Below are 23,441 nucleotides of genomic sequence, written 5' to 3'. Positions count from 1 at the left end.
ATTCGGGAATTATTGACATGTTGGGAAATATTTTCTGGTTATCTGCTGGTCCCTCCTCTGTGCACAGTGCCGCTGAAATTAGGGTCCCTAAGGGCAGGATAATGATGTAATAGTGGAAAAGAGGCATGGAGGGGTGGTAACGACATTCTTTTGATGGAGTGCAATGCACTTCTCTCTCTTTGTTCTTTTTTTTTGCCTCGTACACAGTGTACATGTAACTATGTTTGGCAGGGGATGACGTTGTCCATAAATTGAACATCTTGACACAGCTTGGAAGTTTGCTTCAGATCTGCTTGGCTGCATTACAATGCTGGTGGAAAGGTTCAAGAGTTTGCAATACAGAACACACTGATGGACCGTATTTGTCACACTTTTGCCACTGTGGAATTTAGTTGGAGGAATGTTAATATTAACTGACCCAGTTGAAGCAGTGATCTCATCATTCCCTAATGAAGCAGTGGAGGAGACAGCACACTATGAAAATAAACAGAACCAGGGAGAAAGACAGAAAAGAGGAGGAGTCTGTGTACCCACAGAGTCACTTACTGCCAGATTTATAGTCCGCTGGGGAATCACTGCTTGGCTGTGTGTGTGTATATGTGTGAGTGTGTGTGTTGGGCTGGACATACAAGAGGAAAAAGAGGAGAAACTGACAAGAGTGAGGATTGTTCCTTAAGGGATATCCTGAACTTTCAACCAACATGTCTCAAGTAAGACCACTATTTGAGTTCTCGAAACATTAAATTTATTGATCGTGATAAAGCTTCTGCTAAGAAAGATGTTTTCTTAGATGCTTTGTGTTTTTTTCCCATGACCTGCTCCTCAGCTAGGTGAAGGAGAAGATGAACAACAGCAGCGTCCTGAAGTGAGAGAAGAGGACCTGGTGGATGCAAAGAGCAAACTGGGTGCAAGTGAGAAACCGAAGAGCAAGACGTTACAAGTAATGGAAGAGTGCGGTGAGCCCACAACACTTCTTATGGCAGTGTGATCAGGGGACAGTCTCGCAGGTGAACGTGTGAGGAAACAACCTCTTGAAATCTGTATCTGGTTAGGCTAAGATTACATTTCTAGAGCTAAACAATGGCTGTAACTTTTGTGAGGGGCGTTTCGGATGATGCAGAAGTTTCCACTCCATATACAGACGCAAATTAAGGAGGGATAACATGAAGGGGAGACTCCTGTCAAACTTTCTCCCTCATGAGGAGTGTGTATTTACACAGTGCGGATCCACTGTCCTGTACAACCCCTGTATGGCCTCAATAACTGAGTGAAATATTTATAGATCCCTGTTTCTCGTTTTATTCACAGAGAAAATGGGCAAAGCTGCCCCTTCTGTGTTCAGTGGAGCGAGGTCAGGAGGGAGACCGTCTTCAACAAGGGCTCGACTCGACAATCAGGAGTAGCAGATGTCTGCTTCAACCATCATTGGACAGCTGGTTTCAGACTGAGATACACCATTGGGCTTTAGGTCAGTTTTCAATCCCGCTGTACTTCTGCCAACTTCATTCCCACTGAGGGAGAGACCTTTAAAGCCTAGTTTTTGGTGGCTTCATGTTCTTTTTTTTTAAATAAATAATACAAGTCACATTTTTGCAATCTGCACTTTTGACACTCACTTTGTGTTGAATAATTTTACTCCTATTCAATAGCGATGGTTTTCTATTTATCAGTAATTGGCATCTCTGAATGACTGGTTAATGAAACTGTGTGCTGTTTCTCACACCACTTTTAACTAATTGTTTTTGGGGTGCAGAGTTTAAACGGCAGGCATAGAAAAGCAAGAATGCTTCACTCAGAATGGAGAAACAGTGATCTTTAGAGATTTTTCTTCAGCATGTCAAAAATTCACCTTCATTACACTCTGGTCTGCACAACTGTATGCCTGAGCTGTGACAGTCTGTCAAAATATAAAAACTAGGACAAGAGTGTAACTCCTGTACTATCATCAATAAAACCCTTGGATGTAACAGAAATGTGTTGTGTCATTCTGTGTGAATTATAGTAGAAACTGCTGGTAATACACCAATCTAAAAATACAAAAGAAAACTCATTCGTCTCTTTTTCTTTTATTCAAAAAATTATTTTCATCAACAAATAGAATGAATAAAACTTAAATTCATTGGAACAAATTTACTACAGTAAATGATACACAGTCAGGGAAACCCTAGAAAGAGTAAAGGGAGCATGAAATAGGGGAAAATGCAAAATAAAGAAGCATGGTAGGATGAGGGTAACAAAGTAAACCAGATGATGTCAGGCTGAAAATGCTCATCCTGTGAGAGAAAGTTTTGAACCAAAAGTCAAACATTCAGTTTCACTTCATGAATTGTGATGCTGGTCTTGGAGGATCTTGGCGGACGACTTGGCATCATAGAAGAGCTCATTTATTTCCTCTACCTGCTCCCTCTCCACGTTCTCCTTCCCCTGAACCCGGCCCAGCAGACTGGCAGGGGTAAGCAACTGGACAGCATACCTGACGTGAAACAAGAAATGAGAGCTACTCAGTATACACACCCACACACACACCACAAATTAATGACCTTAATCAAATACCGACCATTTTAAAACTACCAACAGGACTGACATACTATATATAAAACTGAAACTGAAATGGTGTTTTGGAACTTCTACCAAAAATAATTCAAACGCACCTTTTATTAATACAACAGTACATAAACAAATATGGCAGTAGCCACATACATAATGTTAAACGTTTGAAAAATGCACAATCCCATGTTCCCTCAACATAAAAAGCAAAGTCCATTCTATTAATGTCCTCTGGCATATTAACAACAATGCGTCATCTGATAGTCCATGTTCAAGGAAAATTTTGTATGAAAATAGAACATTGAGGGTATATAAGGAACATAGATATGCTCATTTCAAAATGGCCACCATGTAAATAAGGTCAGTTAAGCGGCACAGTGCGTATCTTTACCTGAGTGTGGTCTTGGTGCCAATTTCTCCCAGGTGAGTAAGTGCTTCATCGCTGATATTGATCCCTTCTGTCTGAGCACGGATCTTGATGATCTATGAGCGACACCATCATTAACAACTGTGAATGTACAGGTGGACATCATGCGTCACTCTCGCCTGTTTAAAACTCACCTGCTTCATCTCCTGAGGTGTGTACAACATGGTTCGAATTATCATAACTCTATCCAGCAGGTCCAGTGGGATCCCATGGGGGGAGCTGATGTCCTCTGTTCCCCTGGTGAACAACAAAGTTTGGTTAAGCAAACAGATCTTAGTTTGGACACTTGCTGTGTTCTGTTTTCTGTGTTTTGTTTTCACACCTTCTGCCCATCAAACTAATTTTCAAACTGCTAAACAGTCACATGCCAACCTGATTAGGCAGTTTCCCCTGTTTGAGGCGAACACTACGATGGGGGCGATGGTGCTTTCCAAGGCTCGATGGAGGTAGGTGAAGCATTCAATGTCCAGCATGTGCACCTCGTCCACAAAGAGCACACCGGGAACTAGTTCAGCGACACCTTGGTCGATGTACCGATTCACCACCTTGTTGATCTCAGCGCGCAGCTTGTCTAGAAATGGAAGGTGGTGAGGAAGATGTTGAATGAACAAGAAAAGTCAACTGAGCTGACTGGTGATGCATGACGGAGCTTGTTAATTTTCTTTGCCTGTGATCTCTGTCTTCTTGGGCTTCATCAGTTGTCCCATCATGGAGAGGATGTCCTGGCCTCCCTGGAATAAATCAACAAGCATGATTAGAGAATAGATGACCACTCTGCAAACTGGCGATCTATTTGAATTGAACCAGTCATTTCAACTTGTTGCTGTGCTATTACAGGTTTGTACCTGGGGTCTGGCGTTTGCAACATCCAGGTCGTGCAGTGTGACATCTTGGATGATCTCTTTCTTCTTGTGGACATCGCCTTTGGGCAGCGGCACATACTCCTCTGCCTCTAGATCAAACTCTGTGGCAAATGTGTCACAACGACCTTGTCTCTGCAAAGACACAGGACAAAAAAAAGAGTTAATAAAAAAGGAAAAGGAAAAAAAAAATACCTACCGCATAATGCCAAAGAATAAGCAGTTGTCTGCTACTGCTCTGGAATGAAACAAAAGAGAGGATATGGGAGGAGGGAGAGCAGGTGCTTGATTGAACCCAGTGCCAGCCCGGCACAGAGGGAAGGGCATGTGGCTGAGGGATGAAAGAGTTAGAGAAGAAGGCTTGTGAGATTGCTGTCAACAGTAACAAATGTGGTGTCCAGCCCTCCTCCCTTGGCCTCTGACTAGAGCCTGCCTGCACCCCAAGCCCACCTGCACCGATTAAAGGACCCGTCAACGCAGCCTGTCAACACAGGCCACAAGGCCCGCTGTCTGAACAGAGGCAACTGGGGAGATGGAGAGATAGAGCCAGTCCTATGAAGAACTGCAGGAATGAGAGAAGCTCATTCCAGAGTACAGTAGAGATGCAACAGAGCTTCATGTGCGCTGAGAGATGAAAGAACGCCAGCTTGAAGGACTGAAGAGGACATTCAGGACGAAAACCTCCGAGCCTGATCTTCTCATTTTTTTTTTTCCACCGAGCCTACTGTTAGAGCTTTTACTTTTAGTGTTTTACAACAGCACTGGAACTTTCCAAACACAATTTGATGCATTTCTTTCTAACATGCACAGCTTACCTTGACGGCTCCACTGTTGGCTTCAATGTAGATGACATCTCCCACTTCTACGCGCTCCTTCTGAAGACTCTCATAAATACTGGGATCCAGCTGAGGAAACAGAATATGAACTTTTATACTGTGAAAATCGGATTCATAGCTTGAGCGTTATGTATGTTATGTAACAGAAAATTCAGCTTTAGTGCGCCAAAGAAGCATTGATCTATTTAGCCAAACAATGTCAGAGAGATTAGATACGCATTAGGCCACATTAATAAAAAAAGATAAATGCAATGTTTGCCTGATCAACATGAACATCTACATAAACAGAAATAAACTTGTGTGGCTTATTCCAACCACAATGTATATGCACATCATGCAGGTGGCAGGCAGCTCTGATGATAACAGAACTGGATTATTGGGATTTTCAGGATTGGGAACAAGTGAGAAGCAATGTTTTTTAGTTTTCAAACACATAAATATGAAAAGAGATATGCAAGGCAACAGCTTTCCATGTGTACTAATGGATGCAGTTTTATGTCAAATGTACATATAATCTAAGAAAAATTATATCCAGACACAATCTGAATATAATGAGACGTGTTCATGCCAGGTGTAGAAGGAGACAAATATTTTGATTAAATGCATAAGACCTGGTTGTGTTGATCCTTAGGAATTAATATAGTTGCCAAGCTTATAAACCCGTTCTCTATGACCATGTTTACAATTGGCATACAAAATGCAACTCAAAGTAATGAGACAGCTATCCAATTGTGTCTGTGTGCATAAAAATCACAGTGTAAACACATCCAAGACTCAGACTTCAAATGCTTCTAAAGTGTGTTTACATGTGGTTTGTTATGTGTTTAGACAAGTGGATAGCTATCTGATTACTCAAGACAGGTTTTGTATGCCACATGTAAACAGAGAAAACACACCAATTCACAGTCATAATGATAATTCTGCTTATATTCCACATCTAATAAACACAGTGTAACTCAAGGTGCTTTACACACACCACTAGCATAGACACATATAACACAAGACAGAGAGAATCCCATCAGTATTACAACTCTAACCTTGAGCTGCTTTGTGCCTTTGCCCGTCTTCAGACCGATGATGACGTGGCTGATGGTTTTTCCATAGCCGCCCATGGGATTCTCCGTCTCACAGGGGGTCAGCTCTGTCACCTCCCCTTCATACACCTCCTTTGTCTCCTTGATACGTAATCCTAAAGGTGGTCAACATTACAGACAGTCACACACATGCACAGTGCAGTACAGAATGAGAACTCAATCGGGCCTTTATATTCTTGTATCAACTAAGCCGTTGAATCCCTCAGTCTGCCCAACAACGCATTTATTAGAGAGAGGACGTGTGTGTGTGTGCGCACATAACGTCTGGGCATCACTCTGTGTACCTGATCACTTTGTAATCCTGTTCCAATTCATATGCCTGTGCCTCGAGTACGAGCAGCGTGCAGGTGGCTGATCTCGTCTGGTGTGGGGTCAGAGAGCGATGCTTAAGGCGGGGACGGTCTGTCAACGGCGCTCTTATCGAGAGGGTGAAGACAAGCTCAGAATGTACACCCCTCCTCCCCATCTGCATGTTTGGTTCTCGGGATGGAGCGAAGGTGCTGATGACCACCTTTCTGTCAACCCGAGCTCCATTTCCTTCTCTGTGACAGCTACCATCAACAGGCAGACAAGCCCCTTCCCCCTCTTGAGCCTTCCTTCCCTGTCAACGCTCCTCTCACAAATCCCCTCTCCGGGTCCTGCTTTTCAGCTCGGTGGGAAAGGTGCGGAGTGGGGCACCTTGCTCTTCCTGTCCAAGGACTCCTCAGTGAGGGATTGGGTTGGATATAGGGAGGTCACATACCAGAATTTTGGTAGTTTGTACCGTTGAATAATATGGCAAAAGCAAACACCCCATTCAGAAAGGACTCGATTATCTAAAAACGCAACAACATTTGCGTGTAAACATCACATTAACAAGTGATCAAAACCTCCCTGTATTTCAAGTATTTAAACATGTAGGCTTATATGTTTTCTGATGGGATGTCTGTTTTTGCCATATTATTGAATTAGAGTAAGGACACTGCATTACATGTGCAACACCGCCTTGTAGCCTTCAAGTGTAAAACAAAATTCTGTGTTCTCATTTTGATTTAAAAGATCTGTAAGCACGACTGCAGCATTAAAGTGTATCAAGTACTGAGAGATACAGGCTAAGGCTACATAAGAATAACAACAGTGAGTTCAGAGTAAAAGATAAAGTTGCATCGATACAAAAAACACTAGTAATGGTATAGTTTTCAAAATGTTGATACTGACTTGGTGAGAACTGACTCTTGCAACGGCCCTAGTTGAGTATGCTGTTACAGGGAATGGCTTTGAGTGCTTTGCACTGACATTTGTGTTTGAGTGTATTTACTTGAGAGAGAAAGACTGAGAAGTAGAAAAACAAAGAGAAAGAAACAAATGATTGCCGGATATATATATAGGGGTTTAATGTATTAAAATTTCACTCACCGATGGCTCTCCTGAAATTCTCCATCAGAACCTCTGTTTTCTTAATCTCAGACGAGTAGACCTCGCTGCCAACCATAGGGCAGAGAAAGGCACTTTGTTGCCCAACTCCTGTGCCATCGCCAAGGCAAGGGCAAGTCGTGTAGAGAGGGCAGGAAAGAGATGGGAGGGCAGCATGAATAAAATCATGTACTACTGTTTCAAAAAAACAATAATGCTAAAGTCAAGATCTGAATCAGCAAACAACAACCAGTAACAGTAATGTGCTGCTTCCTCATGGTTAATGCCATTAACAGTACCCAGTACCTTTCCTGTGCCAGGGGGACCATCCAGTAAAACTGCCCTCCCTGCCATCTTCTTTGAGCGGATCAACTCGACAATGATGCCACATGCCTGCCAGGGAGAGACAGACACACCCAAGTAGATGAGAGCCAAAAATGGACATCTAGCAAGCACTGTGACACTAAAAGCAACATTACATCATTTTGATTCTGCTGGCACCACTCAAAGATTCCATGAAATGGACTCTTACTTTCGTGATTTTATGTGATTCCTGTCGAAACAGGATGTTTGGGCGGGAGATAGCCAGGGGAAGGATCGTTCACAGGTGCAAATCAATAGGGAATGGGTTTGGCAAAGAAACACAATTTTATTTGGAGGGATAGGTGGATGAGAGAGGATGTCTGAAGATTTTTTAAAAAACATTTTATTGGTTGAAATTTTGATTTACACCCTCTGTTGCAGGCTGTCACTATTTAAGATTATCTGATTTACAGGAGAGTAGAAGTCATTCATGATGAGTTCAAGTTTGAGATTTTATTTTTTTCCTGCGGCTCTAACAATTTACCAGTTTCTCTACATCTTTGCAGAATGACACACCAGCAGCAGTGTTCATCCCCTGAAAAAAGACTCATTTAATTTGACCACATCCATCTCTTGATGAGAGGGTGCAAAGTGGCTATAGAAAAAAAAAAAAAAATCTGACATGCATTTTCATTTTTTGCCTTGTCTTGGGGCAATTAAGTGCAAGTTTCTACAACAATTAATTGTGACTTACGGCCTCTATTATTATAAATCACGCATTCATGTGTAGTAGTAAGAATTTTATATTTTATTTGAACATCTGTCAAATTAAACACAATGGCCACCGCCACAAGAACTAGTGGGACTGAAATACATTGACCTTTTTCGCCTCTTCTGTCCCAAACACGTAACTTTATCAAGTTTATTTCCATCTTTTTGAAATAAGTGTGAAACAGCGACACCACAGTCCGAGGCGTTAGCTAACTGGAGGAGCAGTGGACATTATGTGTACTGATTACAATGGGCAGATATTCCTTGCAAAGGTATTGAATGTTGAAGTCTTTAAACCAGATCACGAATCAATAAGAGCAGCTCAGTCTGAACGTCACCTCTCGGGCAGTCTCCTGTCCCACCAGACCGGCTGCTGTCTGCTTGGCGTTCCCGGCCTCGTCCAGCCGAGTCCTTTCACATGACTGTGCGACGCGATCCGCTGCGTTTTCGTGGTGCTTTTCACCTCCTCGATCTTCATTATTGTGTTATTTTTACAAACGTGTGGCCTAGAAATGACAAAGGCCCGATAAAGGCAACGAAAAAGCCGTCGATGCCCCTATTTAATACTCTCACCGCCACAATCGGCGCGTAAACTCAAAACACTGAGAAATGTGTTTCCATGTGTGTTACCACGGGAGACTGGAGGAAGTGGAGGCCTGAAGGACCGCCTACTTTGGGCTAGGTGGGAAACGATTGGACCATGTTGTCTAATCTAACAATTTCATTGGCTAATACTTGTGTCCGTTATTTTCCCCAACGGAAACCACGCCCACCTCGCGTCTTCGTTTCCGTTTGTGTTTCAGTTTGCTTAGACGTAGTAGAAACCACTAGAAACCTGTCAATGTGTAATTAATAGTCTGCTGCGTACATAAAAGCACAAACACCACCAGATATACAGATGTTTTATAATCCTCCGACTTGAACAATGATTTTCAACCAAAGAGCTAATTGACAAGTTTTAATTTAATTATTTTCAGTCCTCAAACGTTCCTCTTTGTCGTGTTTTTTCAGGGTGGATTGAATCGACACCCAGGAAGAAGTGAACTGTTTTCATGCAAAACCAAAGAGTTTTACTTAACATTATATATACTTTAACATTTAGAACGGCTGAAAAGCTCATTTATTGACAGCCGGTCAGTGAATCAGGCGTTTAGCGGATGTCAACAAAGGAAACGTTTTTGGACAGCAGACAAACTGTCGGTTGGAGTTGAGTTCAAAGTCCAGCTCCGAGAAAAAAAAAAACAAAACACGCACACTGGTCAGGACAACACAGGTGCTGGAAGATGGCAGACTCGGGCGACAGTGGCACTAAAATACTGAACTTCAACGTGGGGGTGCTGGGGCACGTCGACAGCGGGAAGACGTCCCTGGCCAGGGCCGCTGAGCAGCACCGCCTCCACGGCCGCCTTCGACAAGAACCCGCAGTCCCGGGAGAGAGGCATCACGCTGGACCTCGGCTTCTCCTCCTTCACGGTGGAGCTGCCGGCTCACCTGCGGGAGGCCGGAGGGCACCGCTACCACAGCCTGCAGTTCACCCTGGTGGACTGCCCCGGCCATGCCTCTCTCATTCGCACCATAATCGGCGGTGAGCTCTCTGATTGTCGTGTAGCTGTTGGTGAAGATAGCCCACAGTGTGTCTGTCAGATGTTATTACACTCAGGTGACAACACTTGACAACTTTTTAATTAGGGCTGCACGATATGGACATATCATACCTCGATATTGACAACAGGTTCACACTTATTTGAAATTAAAATTATAGAAATAGTGAAAATTAAGCAAGAAACATCATGATAATACCAAATGGAGATAGAAAATGCAGTCATTTCACAAAGTATTTTATTGATCAGGACAGATAAGACATTAAAATAAATAAATAAATAAAATCAAACATCTTGCTGCAACCTCTACTTTGACACAATGCATCAACGGTATTGTAAGTGTAACAACAGTGATAATTGAGCATTTAATCTTTTTTTTTTTTTAATTATGGAATTTAAAGTAAAGTTAATTTAATAACCTGAGGAATCTGTTGGTATGGAGCATGTCATGCTACATTGTTGGCAAGGGGAGTTAATTTCGCTCCAAAGTTTGGCTAAATGTAGGTGAGGAAAAATCTGGCATTGCCGTTTTCAAAGGGGCCCTTGACCTCTGACCTCCAGATATCTGAATGAAAATGAGTTCTGTAGGCACCCACAGGTCTCCTTCTTGCAGACATGACCACCTTATGCTAATCCCATGAAGTTTGGGGCAAAAACCATGCAGTTTTTCGCATACAGTACAAATGTGTTATTTTGGCCTAGATTCTAAAATGGTGTATTTCTTCATACTGGGGCCTAAACAAGCTGAGATTCCATGAGCCCAATTTTATTCATGTGTAATTATGTTAGGCCCCATAGTAGCTGTTTCATTGTAATAAGACCGTTTTTTGAAACTTGATGTCACTGTAAAAAATGACCCATTGTGACTTTAAGATTAAGATAATCAGAGCATCATGAAACTTTACAGCCACAAACTAGTGGATAATTCAAAAAAACAAAAATCTCCATGTATCTTAATATCGAAAGGCAATATTTGTAAAATTGCAGTACGTAAGAATTTCAATACATATCGAATTGGAACCCAAGTGATAGATAGACATTGTGATAGCCCTAACAGTTATGCATGCCAGGGAATTAGTCTGTGGAGCAGTGACAGATAACCAGACATTTGATGCACGAAGGGTACCATCATATCCACAAGAGGAAGTACTACATGCATACTTATATTTCAGTAGGTGAAAATATTTTTATTTATTTTATTCTTTTTTGTGCTGTTTAAAACATTGATTATCCAGCAGGGGGCGGCCTTCATTCTGCAATGATCTTGGTTACAAATAACTCGCGTTGAGAGGATGTTGGTGTTGGACAAATGACTACAGTTGTTGCAGTCCATAATTAGAGACAATAGGAAGCTGTTTCACCAGGATGCAACTTGTCTTGTATCAGACGTATTTTTCTTCCTCCTTCCCTCTCATCCAGTCCCACAGATCTAAACAACCAAACAAAGACTTTTGTCAAATGATCACTCCTCGTACACACACTGGGGTAGTAGTGGAGGTCATGTTATAAGGGCTATAGGACAGCACAGAGGGTCACATTTACTCACTCTGACAGCCCAACAGTGAATGTTGCTCTGTCTTGTAACCTGCATGAAGACCATGATCCAGTGGGTGGCACATGCTGTAGATTAGGCAGGAAGGAAAGTGTGGGGATCGGGGTATGTATTAAACTTCCCCTCCTGTCCCTAGTGGGGAGAGCACAGGAAAGAGACAGGGCCAAATAGAATGAGAGAAAAGAGGGGAGCACAGGAAAGAGAGACTGCCAAAGTCAGGAAAAGAAAAGGAGAGGAAAGACGACCAAGTGAGCTAGAGCTCTAATTTCAGCCCTCTAGCCCTTTTCTGTCTCTCCCTCACTCCCACTTTGTACACCACTTCCTCCATTTCTCCTCTTGTTTTGCTGTTATTCTTAGGTGTCCATTCTCATTTTATTGATATTGTCAACTTCAGAGCATGTTCCACCTTGAGGTGTCTGTTATAGTATGACTGTTTCAAGCTTCCCTAACCACTATGCACATGAATATCTCATACACAAGCTTGTCTTGGATCCAAACTCTTACTCAGAGTGATTTACGCAACAGCTCAGACTTGGGTGGACGGACAAGAGGGTGTAACAGTGAATTGTGTAATTTTACTGTATTACCTTTTGCATGTCAGTAAAAATGAGCAGTGTGTAAAAATGAAATGTGTGTTTGGTACGTTGCAGGGGCTCAGATTATTGACCTGATGATGCTGGTGGTGGATGTGGTGAAGGGGGTGCAGACTCAGACAGCAGAGTGTCTGCTGATAGGAGAGCTGACCTGCCCTCGCATGGTGGTTGTCCTGAACAAGATTGACCTGCTGCCACCCAACAAGAGACAGAGCTCCATTGAGAAAATGACAAAGAGACTGCACAAAACTCTGGAGAACACCAGGTACGCACCCAGACAGGCAAAGGCATCAACCTACTCAGGTAGTAAATAGCTATGAAAGGTGTGTCCGGGTTTTTGAGTGGGCAAGGCCTGTATAAATATATTAAAAAACAAACAAAACAAAAAAACCCTGCAAATTTCCATTAGGGCTGGGTGATATGGACAAAATCAAGTATCACAATATGTTTGACTGCATATCTCGATCAGTATTGTAGAGATGACTATCGGTGCTTTCACAAGATGACACATAATGCCATTTTTGAGAAACACTCATTGCAATGTGGATATAATGGCCAAACAGGTAGAGACACATAATATAACAACTATAACAGTCTAATTAGTTAAGAAAATTGTGTCTCTTTAGTGTAATGCAGCTTTTAACCAGAAAAAGATAATAGTTTTGTCATATCCTGCTTTTAAAATATCCAAAATCCAGATGATTTCGAGCGTTTATCACCATATTGATACATTATCGATATATCACTCAGCCCTGCCCTCAGTTTCATAAAACATGGTTGTAAAATCAAATGCTTTTGAGGGTTTGTTAAGAAACTTTAACTGTTGGTTTAATATACTGTATAGTATTTCCAGCATGGTCCTCTCTCTGTTGGCCAGATTTAAAGACTGTCCTGTGATCGCTGTGGCAGCAAAGCCCGGGGGTCCGGAGGCCCCTGACACAGAGGAGCCACAGGGAGTGCCAGAGCTAATTGAGGTGAAGTCAGGAAACACACTCTTGCCCCTTAATTGTCAGTAATGTAGCTCATAAAGATGGAAATAGCACTAGTGAAATTGTACTTAAGTTGAGGTGACATGGTTAGTCCTCAGGTGTTTGTAGTTGCTGTCCAAATAAGCTGAATGCCAAACAGTGCAGTCGTAGTACTTGGTTTGTACCTGAAAATTGGGCTGACTTACTCAGTGTTTGAGAAGCAAGGTGGTGATCATTGCAAATCTTGTTACATAGTTCTTACACTGATTTTTGCTTCTGATGACTTTGTACTACATGTCCATCATGAAATTGCTAGTTACCAGGCAAGCTTTACTTAATGTACATGATATATGTCAGTCAATGTATACTTTTTTCAAACCACTACAAAAATATTTCACTGGGTAAAAACCTGTCAAATATTAAAATCAAAGGTTGTCAGTATATGTAGAATTTGGCCGCAGATCATTCAAATCTAATTCTCTGACAGAGAATTCGATTTTTTTTTTCTCCAGTGTAAATGACATGCTATCAGGTAGCCAAGACTTTCATGCAGTTTTGTTGATATATACTGTAACAGTTAATGGATTACCCAGGGAGAGTACTTCTTTAAAATATTATACAAGTGTGTTTTTCCTCATGTCAGGGAAGTCTTGTATCAAATACAGGAAGCAGAGAGCAGAATGAATACATTTAATGGTAACAGAAAGCAGTGGTGGCTTTCTTCACTCCGTTTACAGAGAATGGTACAGTAGTGGAGAGTTAATATTCCTCTCCCTGGAGTGTGAAGAACAGCAGTATGACTTACACATCAGGGGTCCCACCGACCAGCACTCACAACACAGGAGACACTGTGTCAGCCAGTGTTTGTGAAGCTGCAGGAAAGACAGACTCAACACTCGCTAGATATGGTTCTAATTAGGACCAGTCCCTCTCTTTTTATGTGTGCGCACATTTGTACGTGTGTGTGTGTTTGTGTGCTTCAGAGTCACACACTTGACCTTTTAATGTTATGACAGCAGTTAACTTTTTCTGTGTCTGTGTCTGTGTCTGTCTCTCTCTCTCTCTCTCTCTCTCTCTCTGTGTATGTGTGTGTGTCTATACGTGTGCCTTCTCGGTTGTCTGTCTCAGCTGTTGAAGAAACAGACATACCTTCCTCACAGAGACCCCGAGGGAGACCTTCTCATGGCAGTGGACCATTGCTTCTCCATCCGCGGTCAGGGAACAGTCATGACTGGGACCATCCTGCAGGGGTCGCTGGCCATCAATGACACCGTGGAAATCCCAGCCCTCAAGGTATGCTCTGATCAATTGGCCTGAAATCAGAATCGCTGATATTGACAAGCAAGCAAAACGCTGGAAGGGGTTCTGCAGAACCTACAAGTGTTTCGGAAGTTCAGAAGTTGAGTGGAAGAGGGGAGCAGGAGGGAGGGATGGCAGAGCGGGGCTAGAGGATGTGTCAGTTTATGGCGAGGGAAGGATGAAGGGACTGGGGGTGGATTGGCAGCACAGGAGTTGAGTAATCTAGACCAGATGCAATCACTCCTACTTCCAGCCAGCACCTCAGCATTTGTCTGCAGTTAACATTTTCTCCTCCTGGTGGCAGCAGAGAGCTAAATTAACAGTCATTTGTTACAGCACCTTGATCTTTGTGAATGCTGTTGAATTGTTGGTGTGATTAAAGACACACAAAACAAACATCCTTACAGACTTCACAGTAAAAATCTAGTGGAGTATTTAATGCCTTGTACCACAGGCCTCAATAAACAAACATAGATGGACAAAACTCCCCTGCTTCTCAAATGTGAAATAATAATTTACCGAGGGTCTTTGTAATTTCATTGACAAAAAATGCCTACTACTTTTATTATGTGCTGGTTTTCTGTAATGATAATAAAAATATCTTGATAACTGGCTCTTTTTACAGCTCACACTGTCCTCTGTACCATGTGTAGATGTAATATCTTTAATGTCAGATTAATCTGGGGCTTCACAAAAATAACTGAAAAGGTCTTGTAAAGAGAGAGAGTTGTGGTTGTCAGATATTGATTAGAAAACCAACCAGTGTTTCTTGTTTCAGAAAAAAAGATTACTTGTTGAAGTGTGGGCTTTTAGCAATACACTTAGAATACCTATTCCTGCATATATTTTTGGCATTCTATACTGCATATGAATAGTACAGGGTGTCCATAAAGTCTCTTTACAATTTAACAAATTTATTACAAAAGCAAATGAATAGACAAATCTGTGGAAATTATTACAAAATGAGGAGTAGATATTGAAGTTTTTGCCTCATTCAATACACCTCTCTATGGGCACCATTAGTTGCACAAAGCACATCAAGACGGTACTCGATTTCTTGTTATGTTCGCTGTAGCATAGCCTCATCAATGGTGGCAATGGCATCAGTGATCTGTTGCTTCAGGTCGTTGATGTCCAACGTGATTAAAAACTTTGATAACCACTGAGTACATATATCAAATCTGATTAACATATCTCATCAATTGCTATTGTAATAGATTTCTTAAATTGTAAAGAGACTTTGTGGACAGCCTGTATAACTCTCTAAATTGTTGGCTGTCCATTTGTGCTTGTCACTGTACACCTGTGCTCTCTGACATCAGGTGACCAAGAAGGTGAAGTCGGTGCAGATGTTTCGGAAGCCGGTGTCAGGAGCCATGCAGGGGGACCGCGTGGGCGTGTGCGTAACACAGTTTGACCCTAAGCTGCTAGAGCGAGGTGTGGTGTGCGCCCCGGGGTCCCTGCGCACCCTCTACGCAGCTCTTATCTCTGTCAGGAAGATTGGCTACTTCAAGGGTTCCCTCTCTACTCGTGCCAAGTTCCACATCACGGTGGGTCATGAGACGGTCATGGCGAGGGTGACCTTCTTTGGCCTGCCACCTACAGACGCCCGGCAGCCCCCGTCAGACGCTACACCCCTTCCCCCAGAGCCTCAGCTCTGCCCACTGGACACACCCTTCTCCTTCGACAGGGAATACTTATACCAGGAGGAATATATGACCGGTCAGGGGGAGGCGAGTTCAGGGCCTGACCCGGAACAGTGGGCATTGTTGGAGTTTGAGCGGCCAGTCACATGCCCCTCGCTCTCCCTGGTGATTGGCTCCAAGCTGGATACGGACATCCACGCCAATGCATGCCGGTTGGCTTTCCATGGCCGTCTGCTGAAGGGCTTTGAAGACAAGGGCTACGCTGAGACTGCCCTGCCTCAGCTGCACATCTACAAGACCAAACACAAGGAAGGCCAAGTGGAAAGGGTGAGACAGGAATCACCCTGATCATTCTCCTGTTTCAGTAACTGTGCAGTTTACAGTGTCATTAATTTAACAAAACATATTTTCTTTACTTTGCCTCCTACACCTCTCTTCAAATTGGTCTTTTTTCTGACTTTCAGCCGTCCTCGTTTGTCTTTGGCATTGACCTTTCCTCTCTGCCCTCTCCATCACCATTCCCTTTCTTGCTCTCTTGCTTCTTTTTTGTATGTTTCCATCGCTAGTGGCGCTGGAGCGTACTGCTCAGACTGAGCCCCTATTGTACGGCCAAAAACAGACACGCACGCACAAACAAGCATGCATATGTGCCTTGGCGAGCAGTGTCAGAGGCATGGTGGATATGCATGCCTTAGCATTCGCTGTGACACACGGGTGTGTGTGGGTGGCCGCCTGACGCCACTGGCTCTGTCTGGCTGTCAGATGCTGGCGCTGTTTGGACACACCTGAGTGGCACAGGAATACCCACATAGCTCTCTCTCTAAACCTGACCCTTCATTACTTCCCTTACTGAATCTTTATCTCCCTCTCTCTCACTTGCTTTGTTTTAAATCTGTTTTTTGGGGGTGGTTTTCATTATAATCTGTCCTTATTCTCAGGTTTTGAATCATACTCTGATTTGTGTTTCACCTCAGCTAGCTCTGGTGTTGTCTTATTGACATCAGTCTTTTATTTGCCCACTTTTCAAGTAGTCAGCATCCACCAACTTTGCCAAGTTTGTGTCCTTGTCTGAGCTGCTCTCCTGATTTCTGACTTTCATTTCAGTCGCCCTACAGTTAAGTTTCTCTATGAGCGTAGCCACCCTCCTGCAGGGTCAGATGCAGGCCAGGGGTCAAGTGTGTGAACAGGTTTTCCTGCTGTTAGCACCTCAGGCTGTTGACAGCTCCAGTCACCGACTCTGGAGTTGAACAGCGCGTGCGAGAGGTCAGACAACGGCCATGTGACGTTGCATTTGTCCCCCTTCTAGACCGAGTCAGTCATGTTAGTCATGTTTCAGGAATTTCCTTTTGTCGTGGACACATAACTGACATTGTTGAGATATGATGGCTTCATCCAGTCGCACTTCACGCAGTCTGTCAGACCTCTATGCAACTGTATTCTAGCTCATCAGTCACGCTTAACAGACATAAGGGTCAAATGTTCAGGAGTGAATGAGGGCTAGGTTAAAGAGAAAGGAAGAGGTGGCAGCGTGGGTTGAACTGGAGACAGAACGGTGCCCTCGCTTTATCAGATCAGTGGCGGGTGAGAGCAACCTAGTGATGGATGATAAGCAAGAAATACAAACAAATATAACAAAAATGTGCAGAGAGGGATGAAAGAGAGGGAGCGAGACAGCTAGACAATGGACGTGGCAGACGGCGAGCAGCGTGGTTGATGAAGGAACAGAACAGGAGGTCACGTCTTCTTCCTCGCCCTGCCATGATGACGGAGTCGAGTGATGCCAGCCCACAAGGTCCCGATATCAGGAAGGAATTGGGAGATCAAAGTGAAACTCGTGATGAAATTTACACAAATTAGATTTATATACTGTTCTAGCAAACTGTGTTTTCCACGTTTTATACTTTCATTGCTTCTACCCTTAGTGTTAAAGTTCATAAATCTTCTCCCCACTCTTCCACTCAGGTGACCGATGATTACACTGTGATCGGCCGAAACCTGTTCAAGAAAGAGACCAACCTGCAGCTTTTTGTGGGGTTGAAGGTCACTCTGTCAACAGGCGAGACGGGCAGTATCGATGGCGGGTTTGGACAGAGTGGGAAGTTCAAGATTCGGGTATCAGGTAAGGATTTCATGCAGTTGAGATTGCTTGTTTTTAATCTAGAAAGCATCTATTCAGTGACTTTGATGCCAATACTATAACTAGTGATACTGTTCAACGGAGCCTGGGTAGCACTTATTTATTCTGGGTATGGGTGTGGTACAGGCTCAGTATCAATTCGATTTGATTAGCCTGTTGCCTGCTCAGGCCGAAGACCTGAGAGCGATTCATTCTATTTATTACTTCTAGCAGATCAATTCAGTTGAATCAGCAGAATTTATAATCAATGCATCAAGACAATGAATGAATGGTTACATCCATAATTTGGGATTACAGAGACGCAAAAGCACATACAAGTCTCTGTCTTGATCTCTGCACACACCCGAGCACTTTCTCTCTCGTCCTCGCTCCTTGGATTACGGGGCTCCTCGGACTGGTTTCAGGATGCGGTGAGAGTGGTAGGCCTGACATCTCGAGCTGCATTCCCAGGATTCCTCTGGGGATTGCCTGTGTTCCGGGGGAAGTCTGCTCTCTGTTTATTTTACCTTCTGTTGCTCCGACCCACGGCTCCACACCGGGAGGGAAGAGAAAACAAAAACATTTAGAGGGAGAACCTTACCTACATCCTCTTAAATCGCTCACACTTGCACACTCGGCCTCAGACACACCAACATAACATAATGCAGACATTCAGTGGAGCTCTCCGAGACTCCGCTGGTTATGTGGGAGAAGATGGTGCTGTTCTGCTGATGTGTGTGTGTGTGCGAGTGCCCTCTCTTGCCTTTAAGCTGCTGCTGCGTGAGTGTTTGGGTTTCAGTCATTAGTCTGGATCTCAGTCATTTTCCTTGAGGGCACAAGAGGATACATGGAAGAATAAAGAGGGTGAATGAAAAATCGGAAGCAGGAATGAAAGTTGGATGTAGTGTAGGCATTCACTCAGACTGGACTATCAAATGCTCCTCTGTTCCTTCGCCCCACTGACTCTGACCCCAAACTCATCCCCACAAACCCCGGAGGGCCACAAGTCTAGCAACAGAGCTTTTCTGGCCGTGCTGCGTAAGTGTGCCGGCTCTAGATCTCTTGATATAATGGACTGAATGACTGACCGACTCCACCTTGTTGAAAAGGGTGCAGTGTGCAGTTTTGACTGGCAGGTGGTGTCGTCAATACAAACTCCGTAAACACGTGAAACACACACACACATGCACACAAACGCAAACACAGCATGTTCCATTGTTGTCAGCCACTGTTTGAAAACCTTAAGAAGAAAAAACGAAGAAAAAAGTGTGTTTTATGGTTAAAATGGTGGATTTAACTCTAACAAGCCTCCCGTTGGATTATTTGGATTTGTTTGTCTCTGAGCTTCAGTTTGAAAATGTGGTGAAATCAGACTCGGGTACAAGGTAACTGCGTCTTTGGCTTGTTAGGCTTGTTACGTTGAGGGATTTTAACTGAGCTGCACACAGCATATGTTGCTTACCTGAACAGCGACTGTAAAATCCGGTCATGAGTTACATCAGTGTGGTTAGTTTGCTATGATAATGTGATTCCAGACTGAGGTCCGGGGCCTACAAAGCTTGAAGTGTGTGCGGGTTAACCTTCTAACACCAGACCTGCTGCCCCACAAGGCCTGCATGAGCCTGGCTATGTGTGTGTTGGGGAGTGTGGGGAAAGGATTTAACTCAGAACAGAGCGGCTGGACTGACTTGTCTTTGTTCAGAGCTTGAAATCTCAGACATGATGGTAAAAGTGGAGAAACTTGGTATAAATCAACAACACTGTTGCTGTGTCATGGTCATTTGCGCATTTGAACATGTGAAAAAGTATGTCTTTCACCTTGAATTGTTTATATTCTGATTGCGGTGAGTAAAACTGCAGATCTTGTTGATTTAAACAGTTTTGTAATTATAAGCGCCTGAAATGGTCAGGACACAAACCTGATGTAAAAAGGGCCTAAATGGGTGGAGCCATGGGCAAAAAGTGTTTTAACCAACACCTGGGAGTTCTTGGAACGTCTGGGTGGGTACAAGATCTCAGGCAAATACATCATAACTATTAACATTTAATTCTGAGCGGCTTGTCCACGTGTTGTTCTTGCACTGTGCATGATTCCCACAGGTTATTGAATTTTGAAATTTTGTCACAGACAGGGAAAGTCAGGGAATTTACTAAATTCAGTGTTATTGAATATCAAGGAATATTGTCAGCCTCAGTTTAAAAAAAAAAAAAAAAAAAAAACTGTGACTAAGTTATTCACCAAACTTAGTATTTGTTTTCCACTTTGTTCATGTTATGTTCACTTCCCATGCAGAACAAAGCAGGATAATGGTGAACTGTAATAAGACCTTTGAAAGAAGGAGGAGGAAAAAATCATGTTACATCTATAAAGGCTATGGAAATTCAACCTTTTAGTCATGTAAAGTCATGGAAAAGTCAGGCCACTTTACATTTGACATGGAGTGGGAACCCTGAATGTATTTTCACAAGCCCTATAAATACTGTGTGTGAAGATTATGCATAAACTGATCAAACGCCTTGTACTTCCCATTTACTTGATGTGTTTCTGAGACAGTCAGTGATGATTTTAAGTTTGGGTCTGTTCAGTATTTTAAATGATAGGGTGGATGGAAGTGTTCATTTTAGTTGTATGTGGATAAATACCTAGAAAAAATATGAAAGCGTAATCCAAATCCTGAATCAGCAATTAGAAATGTCTGTGTCCTTGTTCAAGTGTGTGTTGGAGGGGGTTACGGCCTTATTCAGCAGATTGCAGATAACAAGAAGAGATTTCAGGCTGCCCTGCAACCATAACAACCCTCACATTGGCATAATCATAACTAGAATGCTGGCGCCACCGTAAGCTAGGTCAGACAGCCAGAGTGTAAAGCGGTGAACCCAGAACATTTCTTACCTTCACGTGTGCTGAACACCAAGCGAACAAGCCAACATTCTCTCATATTTTATGCACACACACAGAAAGATGAGGAGATATGGTTGCAGTGCTGGAGAGGAATCTGTGGTGCCTGCATGAGGAGCATCTCACAGTAACTCAGAGGACACGTCTGCAGAGCAACATGGTTTAGAAACAGTTACGCCTTTCCCCGCAACACAGAAACCCTTTTACAGGAGCCGGGAGCCTTTACCCTGTTGTCACTGGAGGAATCAGTCCCTCTTTTTACCTCAGGAGTTCAAGTTCCTGGACCCCAAATTGGTCCCTGGAGTCTGTCATGGTAGAGTTTTAGCACTGAGCATCCCTGATTCGTTAAAGATATGATGCAAGGAGTAAAATAGAAGAGCCGGACTGCAAACACAGATCATTAAGAGATTGTTCTATCAAGAGATCATTTGTCTTGAAATTGAGAAAAAAACATTTGAGTGTGTTTGCAGATGCGTAACATGTCACACCTTATCTCCATGACTTTATGTAAAACCAGTTTCTTCCTTCCAGCTCTTGCTTTTCTCGTACGCTCAGTCTCATTTTCAGCTTCTGCATCTTTTCTCCAAAACCAAATGCAACACCACAAAGGCGCAGTAGAAACTAATGACAGACGTAACCCTGGCTTCAACATCTTTGTTTACCATTTTGCTGTTGGCAGTTGTATGCAGAATGACCAGACACTTCTCCTGATTTGCATTATGGTCATTGTTCCCGGGGTGTTGTGAAAAGGCCAACAAGCAAGAGTTTAAGGAACTTGCTTTGCTCCCTAAATCCTCTTCCAAGATCAAGACCCAGGAACTTTGTCCCTCCTACGTTTTGGTGGAAAAGGGACAATAGATGAGTGTGAGAATAAGCAGATCTGCGCAGAGGGGGCACACAGGGAGTGTTAAAGTCAAGGCAGTTCGCATCAGCGCCAAACCTCAAACAGCCACTGAGTGTCCTCCACACTATCAGCATCAGAGTGAGGATGATGAGGGCATCAGTTCATCTCAGGGTCAGCACATCATACCAGCTCCAGCACTGATACCTACTCCACACATAATAGAACAGAAAAGAGATTACTGTCCTGTCTCATATCCATTCACTCCGAGCTTATTGCATTGACCTAAATACTGCACATACTGTAGGACAATATACAGTGTGTTCTAAATTTATTATGTGAAGGCATTTGGAAAATAAAACCTGTGATCTACCTTGTAGATAATGGCATTGTGTTTATATGATGTTTCATTATTGTTTAAGTTGGATTATAGATACCAATCTTCTTTCTTGACCTACATATTTCCCTTGCTGTTGTTTCTTCAGAGGGTCTTCACCCAGAAACGAAGCGTTTATTATCCTCTACCTCCAAGAAGAAAGGAAAAGGAGGAGGCAAAGGTGAACCAGCAAGTGAAGACGAGCCCAAAGCTGATTCTCAGCCAATCAGCATCCACTTGCATTTCAAGCGATACGTCTTTGATCCCCACAAGAAGATGGTTCAGTCCTGACCTTTGCTGCTCGGAGCGAACTTCAGGATGAGACTGTGCAGCAGCGAGAGAGGGAGAGCGCCGGGTCAGATGTCTTCTACAGGTGACACAGAGACACGCCTCTGTATCAGAGGCACATAAACTTTCATTGTCTCTTTTGCTTTCTGGTGATGGAGATGTCACACATTCTGTGAAATACGATGGCTGTGGTATTCTGGCATATGAAACAGTGATTTCTTCATCTGCTTTTATGTAGGTTTAATCCAGTTTGCCCCACCACAAGGTGCTCTTCTTTCCCATCATGCATTTCAGTTGTCTTACAGAACACATTTTTTTGGTTGGACTAAATTCCACTTTCTTTTGTGCAAACAGTAAAAAAATACAGTAAAAGTCTCTGCTGCAATTAATGTTCTTCCTCTTCATGCTCGTGTGTCTAATTCAGCTGTGCCTTAATTGGCATGAACACTTTGGCGAGTGTTGCCAAAACACCCGCAGGTTCCACTTTTACCCCGACGCTCCTTACCTGGCCACTGCCTCTCGCTCCCTGCCTGGGTTTAAAGGTCACTATGTTTCTGCCCTGTGATTCAAAAATGATTTCTCATTTTATTATTTGTCTTTACAACAAAACTTTAATTTGTATTAATATTGTAGACCAGCTGTTTACACCATTTAGGAATTATGTTACAAGTTGCTCTGAATGCTGATCTCCTCAGAAAGACAAATAAAGCAAACCTGTGCAGAAATGCCAACCCTGGCTGTTCTTTACTGTATGATTACTGGTAATACCTTTACGGGACGAATGAACATATGGATACAATGCTTCTGTCCAGAAACAGTGGTCATAGTGCCTACATTGTAAAACTCAGAAGATGGAGATGGACATCACTACCCATGCTTGCCGCGATATAAATGCTTATTACATTTTGTTATGTGCACACGATATACATGAGAGGTACAACATGCTACATTACAACGTAAACACACTAAAATGGAAACTGTACTGAAGCCCAAACTCTGAAGCTGCTTGTTTTAGGTTTTCTGTGGTTGCTT

The 23,441-nt window shown here is 43.0% G+C and overlaps 3 protein-coding genes across 3 annotated transcripts; 2 read left to right on the top strand and 1 right to left on the bottom strand.

The window, feature by feature from the left end:
- The first annotated feature begins 369 nt into the window (after positions 1–369).
- mustn1a (musculoskeletal, embryonic nuclear protein 1a) lies at positions 370–1,967 on the top strand. Its single transcript, XM_030051964.1, is given in 4 exon segments — positions 370–710; positions 827–956; positions 1,309–1,359; positions 1,362–1,967. Coding segments are annotated over 4 exon segments (297 nt in total). The 5' UTR covers positions 370–701; the 3' UTR covers positions 1,469–1,967.
- A 79-nt stretch (positions 1,968–2,046) lies between these two features.
- ruvbl1 (RuvB-like AAA ATPase 1) lies at positions 2,047–8,869 on the bottom strand. Its single transcript, XM_030051837.1, is given in 12 exon segments — positions 2,047–2,473; positions 2,939–3,030; positions 3,109–3,211; positions 3,347–3,545; positions 3,642–3,705; positions 3,820–3,969; positions 4,650–4,739; positions 5,708–5,859; positions 7,160–7,296; positions 7,464–7,549; positions 8,569–8,633; positions 8,636–8,869. Coding segments are annotated over 12 exon segments (1,365 nt in total). The 5' UTR covers positions 8,709–8,869; the 3' UTR covers positions 2,047–2,319.
- Positions 8,870–9,227: 358 nt separating this feature from the next.
- On the top strand, positions 9,228–23,140 carry eefsec (eukaryotic elongation factor, selenocysteine-tRNA-specific). Its single transcript, XM_030051836.1, is given in 8 exon segments — positions 9,228–9,609; positions 9,611–9,815; positions 12,034–12,241; positions 12,854–12,950; positions 14,073–14,237; positions 15,566–16,216; positions 17,852–18,008; positions 22,231–23,140. Coding segments are annotated over 8 exon segments (1,761 nt in total). The 5' UTR covers positions 9,228–9,513; the 3' UTR covers positions 22,413–23,140.
- The last annotated feature ends 301 nt before the right edge of the window (positions 23,141–23,441 follow it).

The sequence above is a fragment of the Myripristis murdjan genome, chromosome 5, assembly GCF_902150065.1.
Source record: "Myripristis murdjan chromosome 5, fMyrMur1.1, whole genome shotgun sequence".
NCBI lineage: Eukaryota > Metazoa > Chordata > Actinopteri > Holocentriformes > Holocentridae > Myripristis > Myripristis murdjan.
The sequence above is the reverse complement of the archived record's forward strand: the minus strand, read 5'-3'. Positions and strand labels throughout refer to the sequence as shown.